Raw genomic sequence first — 17,325 nt, 5'->3', positions numbered from 1 at the left:
TTATTACTGACTCAAATGTGTGAGACTGGGTTAGAAGTGTGTGTTGATAAAGAAATTGATTCATTGTCACGGTAGAACAGCGGAGACTGTCAGTTAACCACGGCCGTTCGTTCACAAAATACGTAAACGTAAGCGCGTGGCCGATCGATGAGCGATCGAGAATGATTAGTAAGAGAGATCGTTATTAAGATCATTCGTTTTTGGATCGTTCGATCGATCGTTGATTGATTTGTCAATAATAATAAAAACGTGAATGTTAATATAATATTGTTTATTAAGAACATGAATCGTTAAAGAGTCGAAAAGCATATCTCGATCGATGACTGGTCGAAATTTGTTCGATAATCGTTAATGCGTTTGGTTAGAAAAGATTTGAATGATTTTTACAACAGTGCAGTGAGACTTGGACTCTTTTGATATTGTGAAATATTAAGTGCATACCTGGGTATAAATAGACGTTTACTAAAATGGTAAGTGATTGATGGTTTTTTTTTTTTTAATTTTTACGAGTTTTTCAATCAGTCAAATTGTCGTTTGTTTTAAGGTTGTTCGATAATCAGACGCATTTCTGAGATAAAGATTGAATTTTTATATATATGTATATGTGGAGATTGAGCTATCCAAACTTGAATGTGATTTCCTATACATCTTTGGAGGCACGTTATCGAAAAATGTCCAAATTTTTACTTATATCTCTTATCCGTGAAGATTTTTTGCTTTTGTGATTATAATCATCGAATTATCTTCAAGTATTTTGTTTTTCAATATGATAATCAGCTCAGTTGTTTCCTTTACAATAAAGAGCCTTGATGAGGTAAACGTTCTTGGTATCGGATTCCTATAATACGACACTTGTAGAAATGCCATTGTGAGAATCGAAGGCTCGTCGAGGATTTGGCTAGTCTTGAACTGGCCCACTGGAGAACCAGAGAGGCCCTGGATTTGCCAATGAAAATTTCTACTAGGGCAGTACTGAGTCACAACGTGACACCTAGTGATATTTATCTTAATTGAAAAAAGATATCTGCTAGTCAAAAATCCAAAATGACTTTACATTTTTCATAAAAAATTGTATTACTCCTCTGTATATATTTATTTTGACGTAAACTATGATTCGACAAAATTCATGGATATCCTGGACCATAAAAAGAGCTTGGGGAATATTGTTTAATTTTTGTAAAATAATGGCAGACATAGTCTTTATCACTCTATTGATTAGGAGTGTTCGCAAGTAAGCTGAGATAACGGAATAGTTAGTTATATCGCAGCCGCTGATATCAAGTTTGATATTATTTTCGAAAATATCGAAGGACGTTGTAACACGTTTTTATCAGTTACAATCATACAATATTCTATTACAACATTATTACATACCGATCGGATGATCATAGTAACAAATTTGAAATGAAATTTTTGCCTTGAAAATTGAGTCAGTTTATATATCAGTAAATTTATATATCAATTTCGCAAAATTCTGTTCAAATACAATAACTGTCACGTTATTTAAAGTACAGTGTCATCCATTTGTCATAGTGAACTAATATGTCTAAGGTGTGAAGCTTTGTTTAATGAGTGTTAATCATTGAGACGTCATTACCACAGACATGTCCTCCTTTTCAGTATTGTAACGTAATGCAGTTACAAATTGCCAATTGAATCGATAAGTTAGACTTGAAACGATGGTAAATAACCTAGGAAGATTGTAAAATAATTTATAATATGATCCAATGTGGAATAGTATCAATAAAAAAGTGAATTTCCGTGGAGGAAGACAGGATACGGATTATTTATGTATACCGGTAAGACTTTACTCCACTTAGCTCATTTAATGTTAATAGTTAATTAATAAGAAAGATATGACAAAATTGTAAAAAATTCTATTACATAAAACAGTCCAGTACAGGCCTACAAAATAGAATAAAATAGGAGTCACGATTTAAACTTTGTTTCTTCAATATCTTGATCGGATCCTCGTTACTCGTATCTAAAGCTAGTGAGTAATAGTAACTTAGTCGCTACATTAGATTACAGCCAATGCAAATTTCACTCAAGGTTCATAGCCATGGCCATCATATCGGCATACTCCTTTTTATATATCATTTTACTACCAGTAGCCGGCGAAGCGGAAGTTGGTCGTCCGCCATATTTAATCGCTTCCAAAGGTAATCCTAGGGCCAGTGCTATTCTATCTCTCACGTAGTAATAGGGTCCTTGATTTTTATGTTCCTCCTGCACCCACATTATCTGTCGAGACAAAGAAAAATTAGGTCTGATAACGAGCCTTAAAATCATTATAGAGGAATTCATCTGGCAAGGCATCTATCTCGTATCCATTCTTCGTGCCATTGAGAATCCACTAGAGCAGAAACCCCCTCGTCAGAATGTGAGTTTTATCTTAGAATCCTAGCGAGTGGTAATAGTAACAAAAACCCCAGAGTCTCGATCTCCCCGTTACGTCCCGCCATCACTCGCAATACGTGTGAACTTGAACGCCACTCGTTACAGGTTTAATGCTCGTTCAATTTCAATAGAAAAAAAAACAGTATCCATCGCAAATGTCTTAACGGATGACCGCTCAAGCGAATATTTCATCGACTGACCTTGGCTTTTGTAAATTTCGAGACTTCCTCGGCAAGCAAGTGGTAGGGAAACGGACACAGCTGTTCGATACGAACTATCGCGATTTTGTCATCCATTTTACGCTCCTCTCGTTCTGCATGAACATCGTAATACATCTTTCCAGTGCATATCAAAACTTTTTTAATCGCTTGTGGATTGGTGGGAGTAGTATCTGGTATTATCGGGCGAAAAGACGTGTTCGGTCCAATTTCATCGAAAGTTGACACTGCCATTGGATGGCGTAAAAGAGATTTAGGTGTCATAACAATCTGTAAGGACACAGAAGACATTTATTAATAGGTTAGTTACCAATTGTAGAAATTACTTTTGAATGAACAAACGTCGATAACGAGTGTGCATACATTTACGGATACAAAGTAGACAAACATACGGATCGTGTAAACAGCGTGATAAAAGTCTAATAAAAATCTAGATATTAAAAAATGTGGTGACCTTACTAACCAATGGTTTTCGAAAAGGCATAAGTATTTGCCTTCGTAAAAGATGAAAGAAATTTCCAGGCGTAGTGATATTGCAGACTATCCAATTGATCTCGAAAAGCTGTCGTGTCATGATTTCCTCTTTTGTTTCGTTACGGGGTCCATTTGGTTCCTTACCCGGTAGATACGTGCAATCATCATCCGATAATTGTAAGAATCTTTCAACTCTTGCAGAAGAGTGTTCTGGTCCCTGACCTTCCATACCATGAGGTAAAAGTAAAACAACTCCGACTTGTCGACCCCATTTTGCTTGCCCGGAACACATAAGGGAATCGATAATTACCTAAATTTTAAATGGTATCAATATCCATACTCATAAACATCTCTAATCAATTACTTGACAATTATTGGCAAAGTCTCCAAATTGAGCCTCCCAGATAACCAAAGAATTGTGATTGTACGCAGCATATCCAACTTCGAATCCTGTAAAGGTATGATTATTGTTTATTTATTTTTTTTAATTAATTCATTTTATTTATAGTACGTACCTAATACACCGTATTCTGATAAGGAAGAATTTGACACAGTGTACAAAGCTTGTCCAGGATATACATCCTGCAATATATTCTTCCACGTTTTATCACGATCCTGATCGTGCAAGACATGTTGTCTGTGTGAAAATGTTCCACGTTCAACATCTTGTCCGGATAGACGAACATGGTGTCCCTTCTTTAATAAACTGAGATACGCTATACTCTCACCCATTGCCCAATCCAATTGGCGCGATTCCATTAGTCTCTTTCTCTTTTCGAGTAACCTATCGACCTAATCGATCGGCTAATTAGTGAATAATTCGGCGAATAAGAATAACGTAATTAAAAAAAAATTACAACCACTCACCTGATTGTGAGTCTTTATATCATTGGGTTTCGTGGAGATTGCCGAGGATAACGATCTAATTTCTGCTTCTGGAATACCCGTGGGAGGAATTTTGGATTTTGGATTTTGATTAGCAAAAAATTCATCCCAAGGTACATCGTGCCAATCGCTTAATTGCATGGAACTGATGCTTTGAGCCTTTTTGAATTCGGATTCGCAGTGATCTTGATATTTTTGAATTTCCTGTAATACACAAATGCGCAGTGCCATACAGATAAACGCATAAGATTTAGAGGTTATAAAACATCTTATTAAAGTCCGACAATTTCACGTACTTCTTTAATGTAAGATTCTGTTATGACACCTTCCTTTAGAAGCTTGTCGCTGTATATGCTGAGAACGTTTGGATGCTTTTTTATTTGCTTGTACATAATTGGCTGAGTTAACATAGGCTCGTCCATTTCGTTATGTCCGTTTCTACGATATCCCACCACGTCCAGTACAACGTCATTGTGAAATTCAGCCCTGGATTTTAAATTACACAGGAGGAATCACGGCACGTTGGACAATAATAAATTTGACAGTTATTGAATAAAATTTATGAAATTTCATAACCACCTGTATTCCCCTGCTACCTTGCTACAGTAAGTTACCAAATCAGGATCGTCAGCATGGACATGAAATATAGGAGCATTAACCACACGACCTACATCCGTACAATGAGCACTTGATCTTGAATATCTTGGATCAGTCGTGAATCCAATCTATAATCGTGAAAAATCATTCTGATGAATGTATCTATAAGTAGCATTGCTGTCAAAGAATTATCTTTTATTTACTTGATTATTAATAACAGCATGAATTACGCCGCCTGTTGTGTATTCAGGTAAATGAGTCAAATGCATAGTTTCGTAACAGACTCCTTGTCCAGCGAACGCAGCATCTCCATGGACCAATATAGCAACAGACTTGTCATCTTACATAAAAAAAAGTTTCAATGGTAAATTCAAAATGAAAATTATTTTTACCAATTATTTCCAGTCAACTTAATTATGTACATTTGGCATCTGATTTCGCTATCTGCTCCGCATGGACGCGACCAACGACCACGGGCGACACTGTCTCCAAGTGGGATGGATTGGCCATAATAGCCAATCGAATTTTTTTACCGCTCCTGTAAGAAGCTTGATTAATTGATTTATCATTTTTCTTCAATCATATAAAAATCTATTATTATCTTGACCTCTAAAAGTTTTGATTAATTAATCATTCGTTTCTCACTAACAATATTGTAATATCTTATTATCATGACCTTTCTAAAAGCTTTTCCGTATGCGTTCCAAGATGATACTTAACGTCACCGGATTCTAAGCCTTCCAGAGTAACTGGATTAAATTGCGTGAACAACTGAGCCATCGGCTTCGAGCAGACGTTCACCAATGTATTGAGGCGTCCACGATGCGCCATCCCTATTACCGCAGTCTCGACACCTTGTACGAAATTTCCAAATATTATTTCACAAGTAACGAGCAACTTTTCAGTGGCCATACAAAAAAAAATACCTTTCTCCGCGGACGTTTCAAGGCATTGAGTCATGGCGACGATAAACGCTTCGCTACCCTCAAGACCAAAACGTTTTTCAGCCCCATATTTTTTTGCCAAAAAACCTTCGAAAGACACCGCCTTCATAATATTGTTCCAAACCCATTTTCTGTGATCAGCTGTCAATTCCCAAACACGTGGCACCTCGAATTTCTGACGCATCCAATCCAACTGATACAAACAATCGAATTTGTGCTTGAATTACTGAATACACGTATACGCATGCTACATCCTATATACTTACGACGTTTAAATCATGTATGTAGGTATATTCGAGACCAATATGACCACAGTAAACCTCATTGAGTCTAGTGATAATATCACGAAGAGGTAAAGACTTCCTTTCGCCGCCTATCAACGTTATCGACCCAAGCGGAAATTCCTTTGCCATGTCAGCATCCGTCATACCCTTCAAATGCTGTCGTACCACTACAGATGGCGGTAAATTGGCTGTACCTTGAAGTTTACTGGATTCTGGATTTTGAATGCCAAGAGGATCGACATTGGCAATTAAATGTCCTCTCGTCTTGTTATGACAAAAATGAAACCTTATTAAAAATCTATATCTAATTAATTAATCAATTCCACAAGTAACATAATACGTACTTGGTATGCTCGAATAGTTGCGTTCACTTCCAATGCACCAACTATGTAGTTGTCACCTTGAATTTCTGCATCTGATTTAGCTCTAGAGCTTTGTCTTGGTAAAGAAGCTATAAAATTTGGAAAATCAATTTATCAGTTTAAGTAATTCGAGCGATTGAGAATTTTGACATTGACTATATTCATACGGGCAGATACTCACTTTCTTTATGTGCTAATTGTAAATTTGGCGGGACTACTGTTGCACCGAAGGCAACTCGTACCGGCGATGACGTTGAGTATGACGATTCTTCCTGTATTGCAGGACTTTCGGATGACATAATTTTAAAATATGCATCCCACGATGCATCCACTGATTTTGGATCATTTCGCCACGATTGATATAATTCGTCCAAATATTGATTGCTGTCTTTAGTCAGAAAGGAGTCATCGGCCAATTTCTTTTTGTAACGACTTACACACTTTAATAAAGGTCCGACAGTCTTGCGAATACTCTGAAACCACGGCGTTGTCGAATACATTTCTCCATTTGTTTATCCGTGTAAAAATTTATTTTACGAACGTCAATTAATCCTTTTTCATAATTCCGCTGATTATTTACGTTGAACAATTATTGGAATTAGGAAAATATATTCTCTTGCAACCACTGGGAATTTATAGACATAGGATATCGATCGAAAATATTTTTTCGACTTCTATTTACTTGCGTAGAACTTCATGACGTCACAGTTTCTTTGGTTGTTATCCTATTTTGAGTTTGAAGGATGAATCCATCTTTTGGAAATTTTCAAAGTCATGAAAGCACTTGTTATACTTCGCGATGGAATTAGTTACTTTTATTCTCACTAGGAAGAAAAAGACGCGTCAGTCGTGCGAGACGAAAGTGGCGGGGAACTCAAATCATAAGTTACGTATTTGCACGAAGGAATTACAGTAAAACGTTTCTCAAAGCAAGTTTGAAAATTTGCTAATAACAACAAAATTATACCTGTCTAATGGCCAATTTCTTCCCTTTCGGATAAAATTTATCCTCCGGATAAATCCCTAGCTAACCAATCATTTTCAAGTTTTAGAAGTTTATCCGGAGGATAAATTTTATCCGAAGGTGAAGAAATTGGCCATGAGAGATACTAGAATTAATGGTTTAAGAATTACGAGATAATTTGCGACTCGTCGGAGCAGAACATTAAAACTTACAATGCAGACTATAAGAATTGCTCAAACGATGAAACTGAAAAAAAAAGTATAATACCACTGTAACAAATAAGTAATCCAAAAAGAAAATGTTCGATGAAATGGCTAGAGATCTTACATCAATCCTTACTGATCTGTAACGATCCAAAACTGAATTAAACGAGCGCGTTATTTGAATGATTATAAATAACCGTAAATTACACATCAATATAATTTTGTACTTTTATAAATTTCAGGGCGGTAAAGTATCAGTGGTCGCAGAGCACCGTGTTCTGAAAATCAGTCCGAATTTGGTACCAAAGGAAACGACTTTTCCGAAAAATCGAATTATATCCAATAAGGTAAAAAATTTTTAAATAAATCTTTATTGATACCGCAGTCCATTACTAATTCTGCAAGAATTTCGTAGAGGCTTGGTCGTTTTATCAGAAACGAGTATATCTTATCTCTAAAGCATATATCTTATGCCATTTTCTATATTTAATATATCTGTCCAGCTATTTTATTTGTTACAGTACACACTATGGAACTTCGTACCAAAAAATCTCTTCGAGCAATTTCGACGTATTGCAAATTTTTACTTCTTGCTCACTGCTCTCGTAGCGATTATCATAGACTCACCAATTTCACCACTAACCAGTTCTGTGCCATTGGTATTCGTTATTCTAGTCACAGCTTGTAAACAAGGATATGAGGATTTCAATCGCTATCGTTCAGATCAGCGTGTCAATCGTACACTCTGTACAGTTATTCGTAACAAATGTGTACAGGTACGAAGATATCTATTGAGACTGTACGCCCGATAATATACATTTGATTTTATAACGTTATAGTATATACTTAATATTACGATTATATATTTCATATGCATAGAATTATATATACATATATTTTTAGAATATCCATTGCGAGAAAATAGTCGTGGGAGATCTAGTAAAAGTTAGTAGGGACGAAGATGTTCCTTCTGACTTACTTCTCCTGTACAGTAGCGATGAGAGTAATTCCTGTTACGTGACAACATCTAATCTTGATGGAGAAACTAATCTTAAGGTAATAATAGATTTTACAACAATTGTATTATATTATATTATATTAATGACGAGATTATTAAATAATTACTGCAATTACAATTCACAGGTATATTTTCAATTACGTTTTATCTGATTAAAGTTTTGCTAATCATTGTTTGTAAATGGAGTTCTTCCAACTTGTTTGTATGAAATTCATGTAATTTATTGTTTCATTATCTATGTGAGATGCAGTATACTGTATAGTCGTTAATGGCTAGATTTTATCTTATCAATATGTTGATAGGGGGCATATCTGCTGTCTTTAATTGTATTTAAATATATTATTGTTTACAAACACGTATATTCTTCTTTCAGACGCTATACGTTCCAAGAGTTGTCTCATCCATTTCCATTACTGATATTGTATCCATGGAGGCTGTGGTTACTTGCCAACATCCAATACCTAATTTATATACGTTTCATGGTAAAATTGAAGTAACACACAATAATGAACAATTAAATGGATTTCTGACAATAGACAATGTGTTATTGCGAGGAGCCAGACTCAAAGATACCGAATTCGTGATTGGATGCGCAATTTATACTGGTCAGGATACAAAACTCTCTATGAATTCAAAAATCACGACAAATAAATTTTCTACGGTTGAAAGGTGAGGTAACTTAGTTTTAAAAAAATATGAAATGACGTACACAAGTAATAGAGTATGGTAATTATTTTATATACATTTTTCAGATCCATAAATACATATTTATTAGTCTTTATCATAGTTTTATTGGTAGAAATTTTTTTTTCTACGTTGATGAAGGCAATCATAGAAATAAAATCTAATAGGGATGATTATTGGAGCCAGAAAAATCCTATTACTGCCCGTACTGTCTTGGTTGATATTTTTTCTTTTACACTACTGTACAATTATATTGTTCCAATATCCCTTTACGTTACTGCTGGTATGTTTATTATATTTTGCATTATTTTCTATTTACTTTCTGTCTTTATATTCTTTTTTCTTATGTCGTTCAGAGATGCAAAAGTTTTTGGGTTCTTTTTTCTTTGGTTGGGATATTGATCTCTACGATGAGGCAACTGATCAACCAGCGAAGGCAAATACTTCTGATTTGAATGAGGAACTAGGCCAGGTCGAATATTTATTTACTGACAAGACTGGAACCCTCACTGATAATCTTATGGTGTTTAGACGCTGCTCCATAAATGGAAAATGTTATATGGAAAAAGATTGTGATGGTAATCTTTACTTATTACCATCTAGCGGAATTGAGGAGCTTGCTGAGAAATTAGAAACTTGGCAGGTAGGATAAAAATCATATTAAAAATGAAAAAAATGATTACTGCAACTCTGAACAATGTAAAATTCTTTATATAATTTTTTTTCATGAACAGCCCGATATTTGGCACTTTATGATAAGCATTTCTCTTTGTCATGCCGTCCACATTGCACCTCCAAGTCAAAAAGCTAGTATTATGGCTCGAAGATCATTTTTCCGTGAAAGCTTTCGCCAGAAGAAAACTACAGTTATCAACAGCTCCTTACTCATGGATCCGGATCTACCGGAATATCAGGTTTGAAAAAATATTCCATTAAATTATTTGATCCTGTTATTAAAATTTTCAGATAAGAAATTTAATTAACAATTTCTCACAGGCTGCGTCGGCCGATGAAAAGGCTTTGGTAGAAGCTAGTGCTCGATGTGGTGTGGTATTTCAAAAGGATTCTGGTGATGAATTGGAACTTAAAGTTAAAGACGATATATTAAAGTTTAAAAGATTGGAGACTCTCGAATTCACATCTGGTAAAAATGATTATTTCGAATAATACCAAAGCGACTTTTCTTTCATACTGAAATTGTATGATTTCAGAGAGGAAACGAATGTCGGTTGTGGTAGAGGATGCTGCAGGAGATTTATGGTTGTATTGTAAAGGTGCTGATTCAGCCATCTTTCCACTTATAGTAAAAGGAAGAATTAAAGAGGCCAACGATCACATATCCGACTTTTCTGTGGTTAGTTAATTTTTCAATAGTTCAAACAATATTTTTTTAACACCACCTTCTCCATTTATGTTATTACATTGTTTCAGAGGGGTCTGCGGACGCTTGTAATTGGTTACAAAAAATTAAAACAAACCGATTACGCTCGGCTAATGCAAAACATAGAGTATTCTCGACAAATAATCGGCGATCAACGTGCAGAACAAGTTGAGCGTGCTTACAGAGCTATGGAAGATGGTTTAACGTTACTTGGCGTGACTGCGGTGGAAGATCGATTACAAGACGATGTCCCAGAAACTCTGGAGAGTTTACGTGCGGCTGGCATAAAAGTAATTTATATACAAGCAAGCACGAAAGTAATAGTTACATATTAAAATATTTTACAAATTCCTACTCACGGATATAAATTACATAGATAAAGTATCTTATAACTAATATACTATTATACATCCTTGAGTAAGAAATTTTTCCATTGAAGATATGCAACTGTTAATTTATATTTACTGAGATAAAACTATTATGGGTACGAGAAATTGTTGAAACCAAAATAAGAAGTTTACTGCAATTTCTGTCCACAGATTTGGATTTTAACGGGTGACAAAGCAGAGACGGCTGAGAATATTGCCTTTCTCTGCGGTCATTTTAAGAAGGGTACTGAATTGTTGAGGCTCATGGACCAAGTCACTGCACAATCTTGTTGCATAACACTAACCAGTTTCGAGTTAGTACATTTCTCTCGTGACACAATGGTCACTTAGTTTTGTTGAAGAAACTGAATTGTGGTAAGATCGTTTTTAGATGATATCAAACGAACTTAATATTTTGTAGGAGACGCGTGATGCTGGATCCATATAAACAGTATGGAATAATAATGGATGGTGTAAGTATGGCTACTGCTTATAAAAATTGTCCGGAACTTCTTCGTAGTGTGGCGATGTCTTGCGAAGCTGTGGTTTGTTGCAGAATGTCTCCCTTGCAAAAGTCTGAGGTAATAGACGTTTAGTGGTTTCTAAGTGCTAGTTATATGATTATAGTTTTATTAAGTAATCCAAAAAATTGTGTAGATGGTACAGTTGCTGAAATGTAATGGAAAGAAACCAATTACGGCCGCCATTGGTGACGGCGGAAATGACGTATCTATGATACAAGAAGCACATGTAGGGATTGGTATCATGGGAAAGGAAGGACGTCAGGCGGCAATGAACTCAGATTTTGCATTTACTAAATTTCGATTTTTGAGAAAAGCATTGCTAGTACATGGGCATTGGTATTATGTGAGACTTAGTATTCTGACGCAATATTTTTTCTATAAGAATTTAGTATTTATAACACCACAGTTTCTATTTGGATTCTCCAGCAAATTTTCCACTCAGGTAACAATTATTAAAATCCGCCTGATAACCAGATGTATAGACTAACATTATAATTCAGCTTGTTTGATTCATTAAAATTTTTTTTTCAGTCACTTTTCGATAGTATATTTCTTATGTGTTACAATACTATATTCACTTGCGTTCCAGTACTTCTTTATGGATTATTTGAACAGGATTACTCTGCTGATAAACTGTTAAAATATCCTCAACTGTATAAAATTAATAGTAAAAATTATTTATTATCAACAAAGCAATTTGCCATATGGAGTTTTATAGGTACGTGATTCCAAAAATTGTGTAACAAATAAAAATGAATTTTTTAATCAAAATGAATTTTTAAATAGCTGTATGGCATACCTGTGCATCATATTTCATACCATTCAGCTTTTGGTATATCAATCCCATCAATCTATATGATAACACAGAAGCTGGCCATTGGGTTTACAGTACATGTATATTTCATATAGTTACCTTAGTAACTGGTCTCAAGGTGAACAATATCAAATTTCCTATCCTAGAATAATCACTATTTTTATTAATTTTAATTTTAATTTATACCTATTGAAATTTACAGATTTTATTATATAGTACGTATTGGACTACACCTTTTGTAGTTAGCGTAGTGTTATCAGAGATTTCCTTTTACATTGTTGCATCAACTTATTCAGGCTTAAATATGTAAGTCGTCCATAAAATTTATGAGTTTTTAGTCACTTAGTAAAATTATTCCTCTAGTAAAATGACCAAAACTATTATTATTTCAGAAGATATGATGGAGACATGCTCTGGGTCTTTTACAAGTTACTAATGTCACCAACCTTCTGGCTATTGACTGTTGTCACCACAGTGACATGTTTTATACCAGATTTCCTAATACTGATCTACAAAAACTACAGGCCCATGAGAGTTGCGAAACAGCATTCACGAAAAAACGGAGGCATTAACGTCAGCTCATCACTTTCTCAGTCACATGTAAGTCAAGACTACGGATCTTAATTAGAAACTTGAAATATGCACAGATAGTCTTAACTGTTTCCAGTGTAAACGCATAACGGATTTTCTGCCATGGAAGGGCAATCGGCCTTTCAACAAAATATTTTAACCCCATCAAACACCATAGTCAAATAACCTCACTTTTTCCCAGGTATATATTTATTCTCATCTCAAATCTACGTTTTAAAATATTTTTTAGTAGCTCGTCCATATACTTACAGTTTGAATTTTTCCTGCATGCAATACATATCCCATTATTCACATGTAACTAGGAAGCCGGGATGTCAATTATTAATAGGCGTATGCGCATACGTCAATATCTGTATTTATAGCGCTGCGGGAGCAAACACATCTGATTGGTCAAATTTTACACTGAAAAATTTAAGATTGATTGACCAATGGAATGCGATTGCTGCCTAGCGTTGTATTGCTAAACATCATAAGTGTATGGCTAACTTTTATGCGAAAGACGAAGTTTTTATCGAACGACGGTCTTGTGTCGCGCAAATGAAATAGCACCCTTATACTTATATTTACATTTTCATTTTAATCATTTGTTGTATGTTTTCCAATTGTGCAATTACTATTAGTTTTTTATCAATGTGATATATCACTCCTTTAATATCAAGTGGGTATAAATCATTTTTGCCGTTCGATCTGGATGGGGTTTAATAACTTAGTTAACCGGTTATTAATATTTGACAATACATATGTGTAGTCGCAATTGTTGGAAGAATGTTTAATTTATGAAGGATTTCTTTACTGTTGTTGTTTGCACGTTTTTATAAGGTAGGAAGTAACTAAAAAAGTGAAGTTTGATATTGTTGTATGTATGATTTGATACCGGCTTTATATTTTGTAATGTCATATTTTGTATATTTTTCTGCAATGTAAGGCTTATATATATACTACTTCTGTAACTTATTGCATATGTTTTGCTATTTTTATGTAACTTGTTATTCAGTGATATGCATACAGTTATATGTATTTCTTTTGAATGTTGTTTATACATTGAAAAAAATATATTCGTTAGCTATTTAAGCGTGTGGGAAAGGATGTTTGAAAGGAATTGTATAAATATATTCATTTAATATAATACAATTTTAGTGAATTTTAGTAATAATTGTGTCATTGTACAGTTATTTATTTTCTTATAGGCAGAATAAATTAAATAGTAAATATGAGATTAACATCCTGCCATTTTCGTCGTCTAATGGTCACCACTTTACTGGTAGCATTGATCTATTGTATTATTCAAATCCTTAGATCTGAACTTGGATTCAATGACACCGAACCTTCAAATATTGATAAGCTGTAAGTATAAGTATGCATTAACAGAATATAATACACTGTTACAACAACATGGCATATATTTTTAATGCTCTTTGCTGTTTATTCAATTACCAGGAAAGAGTAATATAATTGCTATTGCTTATAATGAAACATTCTGTTCTAGGAGTCTTATGTCACAGTTGATTAAGAATTCTGCACAGAATACACCATATAAGGGGTAAGATGATTATAATAATAGAAAGGTGCAATGTCTCATAAGTATTTTTCTTTTTAGCGATGGAACTCCTGCCTGTAAGTTACCTGAATTGGACATTTTAAATTCAGAGATAATAAAATTCATAAAGGATGTTCCATCATTGCAATGCACGCCCGAGGACTGGGTGGGAGTTGATGGTTCGAAGCTCTTTATAAAGAATATTATGAAACGTAATTATGGACCTATAACATGCGCCTTCAATGGTAGAGTATTATCAGCATATGATGTTTGTTATATATTCACAACAAAAATCTAGAGTGATAAGTGTATGAATAATTTGATAGCTTTTTTCAACGTACGTGCATTGTTCTAGAAATAATCCGTGTGGATGATTTCAAGATAATATTAGCGGATACCGTAGAATCTGATGACTCGTATATTCTCAAAAGGAGTGACTTTGCAGAGGTCAAATGTGAATCGCAAAATGGAAACCAGTTAGTTCATTTTAATAACGATAGAGTGATTAGAGTTTCGCAAACATAGTGTTATAAAACATAATTCCCATAGATGGTACAGTGTGTTAGCCGGAGTTCAAGATGATCCAAAAGCAAAACTAGATACTTGGGATAATGTGCCAAAAAATGCTCTCAAATTAAATGTACTTATGTTTGGCTTTGATTCTCTCTCACGAAATACGTTTATGCGAATGTTACCAAAAACGTATCATTACCTTAAGAAGAGTCTGAATACCCTTGTCTTAGAAGGATATAACATTGTTGGCGATGGTACGCCCCAGGCCTTAACACCAATTCTCACTGGCAAAGTTGAGATCGAGTTACCAGATACAAGAAAACGTATGGGTGTCTTGGCAAATTTTGTCAATGTTTATCCCTTTATATGGAACAAATACAAAGAGAGTGGTTATATAACTGGATTTATGGAAGATGACCAAAAGACTGGAACTTTTACCTACAGACTGAAAGGATTCAAGGAGCAACCCACCGATCATTATATGAAAACTTTTTATATGGCTGCTACACCATATTTTAAGTATTATAATAGATACTGTATGAGTGGCACTCCAAGACACTTGGTGAGTCTATTCAGTGTTTTTGTAAGGGTTATAACTAGTATGGTATGTAAATAACTAGTATGGTATCATAGAGACAAAAATTGTTTCATAAAGGTATGCAATCTGGCAGGTTATGATGAATTATATAACAACAATTTTCAATACTTATCAAAATCATCCGAAATTTGTTTTTGGATTTCACGGTGAACTTTCTCACGATTCTTACAATGATATTGGGGTGGCAGACGATCACATGCATAAATGGATAAAAGATTTATACGAGACTGGTCACTTAAACAATACAGTCTTAATAATAATGAGTGATCATGGTCACAGGTGAAAATTATTCTTTGACGTTATTTATTTAAATTCTTAAAATCGTCATATTAAATTATAACATGTGGGAATTTCAGATTTGCAGAAATTCGGAATACGTTGCAAGGTAAACTAGAGGAGAGACTACCATTCTTTTCCTTTACGTTTCCATCATGGTTCAAGCAAGTACATCCGCGTGCTTATGCAAACTTTGTTTATAATACACAACATTTAACAACTCCTTTTGATGTGCATCGAACCCTTGAGAGGATTTTAAATTTTGAAACACCGAAGGAAGGTGATCGGAGCCAAAGAGCTATTAGCTTATTCGACAAGGTATTAATTTCATGATATGTAATAAGAACCTAGTGATGAATGTTTTTATTTATAAATTATTTGTATTTATTAGATACCTTTGGAGAGAACGTGCTCAGATGCTTTTATAGAACCACATTGGTGCGCCTGTCTCTCTTGGGAAGAAATAGCAACAAATGATCCAATCATTCTTGCAGCTGCTCAATATTTTATTCAATTTCTTAATTCGTATACAGAAGAGCATCGTCATATATGCGAACTCTTGAGTCTGAAAGAGATTTTAGGGTCTGCCAAATTGATGCCAACTAAAGGTACTGACATTTTAACATAGAAATCTCGAGTATGTTATTTAAGTATAAATTTTTCATAGGACTGTTAAGCTTTAAAAAAACCAGAGACAAAGATGGCTTTCTTGGTGACTTCAGTGCAAAAACTGTAGTCACATCCGAAGTTTATCAGCTGAAAATAAAATCAGAACCCGGCGATGGATTATTCGAAGCAAGTATAAGTTACAACGTGAAAAAAAAATTGTTCAATACCAAGGTAAATTTAAATTAATTTTGACCATAGTAAGTTTTGTGGGTCTCATTAAAACCATTTAATAATATTATGTCGATAGATTGCCGATGTAAGCAGGATAAATGAATATGGAACACAAGCGAGATGCGTGGAGAATACGTTATTTCATTTACGAAAGTATTGTTATTGTAAAGATTAAAAAGCATTTAATCGATTTGCCAAAGTAGCTTTTAGCGCTATACAACGGATTTTTACAGTGGAGTTACAATTATGATACTAAAGCGAAATAGGTTATAACGGGGTGCCCGGCTCGTCCCCGCTATAATTAATTTATATCCATAGAGCCGCCAGGGAGCGCTAGAGGGCTAGGAATTTCCGAAAAATTAGGAGTTCTGATCGGGATTCGAACCCAATACCTTCGGACTGCCAAGTCGAGCACTTACCACTGTGCCACTGAGCCCACTGTCCGACCTGATAAGTCCTATTTATTTATTTTTCGGTCATTCCTAGGTGGTATCCCCTTCAGCTCTGTAACGCCACGTTACAAGGTATACTTAGAAATCGTGATCAGATATATCGAATTTCATACATATTTCTTAATGTATTAATGCTTAAAACAAATTTCCCTTTAACCTTAAACAGTGAAATTTGGCCTTCCGGATGTCTTCCTACATCGCATATCTTTAATGGCTCTTAACTTTAATTACGTCTCTTAGGAAAACCGATTACTATAAAATATTAAATTAGAACCATTAGAACATATATTTGCGTGATACGAATTTTACAATTCAAACGACACTTTGCATTCAGTAGAATCATTACGTGTTTGATTAATAATTTTGAATCAAAAGAAAGATTTTTCAGAAATCTCTTA

The 17,325-nt window shown here is 34.5% G+C and overlaps 3 protein-coding genes and 1 long non-coding RNA gene across 14 annotated transcripts; 2 read left to right on the top strand and 2 right to left on the bottom strand.

Moving 5' to 3' along the window:
* Positions 1–97: 97 nt before the first annotated feature.
* LOC107264190 (probable phospholipid-transporting ATPase IF) lies at positions 98–14,052 on the top strand. 9 transcript variants are annotated; one of them, XM_025081582.1, is made up of 20 exons: positions 98–470; positions 7,574–7,678; positions 7,835–8,107; positions 8,235–8,387; positions 8,723–9,018; positions 9,102–9,316; positions 9,390–9,676; positions 9,768–9,947; positions 10,030–10,177; positions 10,245–10,387; positions 10,465–10,704; positions 10,954–11,096; positions 11,204–11,363; positions 11,440–11,748; positions 11,838–12,024; positions 12,093–12,238; positions 12,323–12,426; positions 12,513–12,720; positions 12,788–12,892; positions 13,899–14,034. In XM_025081582.1, exons 1-19 carry the CDS (start codon positions 468–470, stop codon positions 12,848–12,850), a joined length of 3,363 nt encoding a protein of 1,120 aa, XP_024937350.1. In that variant the 5' UTR covers positions 98–467; the 3' UTR covers positions 12,851–12,892; positions 13,899–14,034. The 9 variants fall into 9 exon arrangements, with proteins under 9 accessions (XP_024937350.1, XP_015587675.1, XP_024937346.1 ...); XM_015732189.2 differs by having other exon boundaries at positions 99–470; positions 7,853–8,107; XM_025081578.1 differs by lacking the exon at positions 98–470 and adding an exon at positions 1,573–1,799 and having other exon boundaries at positions 14,008–14,052.
* LOC107264191 (2-oxoglutarate dehydrogenase, mitochondrial) lies at positions 1,863–13,376 on the bottom strand. 2 transcript variants are annotated; one of them, XM_015732192.2, is made up of 16 exons: positions 12,961–13,376; positions 6,346–6,637; positions 6,147–6,253; positions 5,785–6,066; positions 5,501–5,711; positions 5,251–5,428; positions 4,997–5,112; positions 4,778–4,914; positions 4,557–4,702; positions 4,274–4,463; positions 3,960–4,181; positions 3,608–3,884; positions 3,457–3,542; positions 3,082–3,402; positions 2,601–2,888; positions 1,863–2,244 (listed from the first exon to the last, which is right to left on the bottom strand). In XM_015732192.2, exons 1-16 carry the CDS (start codon positions 12,994–12,996, stop codon positions 2,044–2,046), a joined length of 3,090 nt encoding a protein of 1,029 aa, XP_015587678.1. In that variant the 5' UTR covers positions 12,997–13,376; the 3' UTR covers positions 1,863–2,043. The 2 variants fall into 2 exon arrangements, with proteins under 2 accessions (XP_015587678.1, XP_024937353.1); XM_025081585.1 differs by lacking the exon at positions 12,961–13,376 and having other exon boundaries at positions 6,346–6,552; positions 6,606–7,118.
* On the bottom strand, positions 11,690–12,513 carry LOC107264200. Its single transcript, XR_003058747.1, has 3 exons — positions 12,354–12,513; positions 12,106–12,262; positions 11,690–11,957 (listed from the first exon to the last, which is right to left on the bottom strand). It is a non-coding gene; the product is annotated as an uncharacterized LOC107264200 (long non-coding RNA).
* Positions 13,848–17,055, top strand: LOC107264194. 2 transcript variants are annotated; one of them, XM_025081588.1, is made up of 10 exons: positions 13,848–14,055; positions 14,198–14,251; positions 14,309–14,493; positions 14,604–14,724; positions 14,798–15,323; positions 15,433–15,638; positions 15,716–15,953; positions 16,027–16,243; positions 16,303–16,475; positions 16,552–17,055. In XM_025081588.1, exons 1-10 carry the CDS (start codon positions 13,922–13,924, stop codon positions 16,648–16,650), a joined length of 1,953 nt encoding a protein of 650 aa, XP_024937356.1. In that variant the 5' UTR covers positions 13,848–13,921; the 3' UTR covers positions 16,651–17,055. The 2 variants fall into 2 exon arrangements, with proteins under 2 accessions (XP_024937356.1, XP_015587681.1); XM_015732195.2 differs by lacking the exons at positions 13,848–14,055; positions 14,198–14,251 and having other exon boundaries at positions 14,344–14,493; positions 14,575–14,724.
* Positions 17,056–17,325: the final 270 nt, after the last annotated feature.

Source organism: Cephus cinctus, unplaced genomic scaffold (genome assembly GCF_000341935.2).
Source record: "Cephus cinctus unplaced genomic scaffold, Ccin1 Ccin1_scaffold0168, whole genome shotgun sequence".
Lineage (NCBI taxonomy): Eukaryota > Metazoa > Arthropoda > Insecta > Hymenoptera > Cephidae > Cephus > Cephus cinctus.
This window is presented reverse-complemented; position numbering and strand designations above follow the sequence as displayed.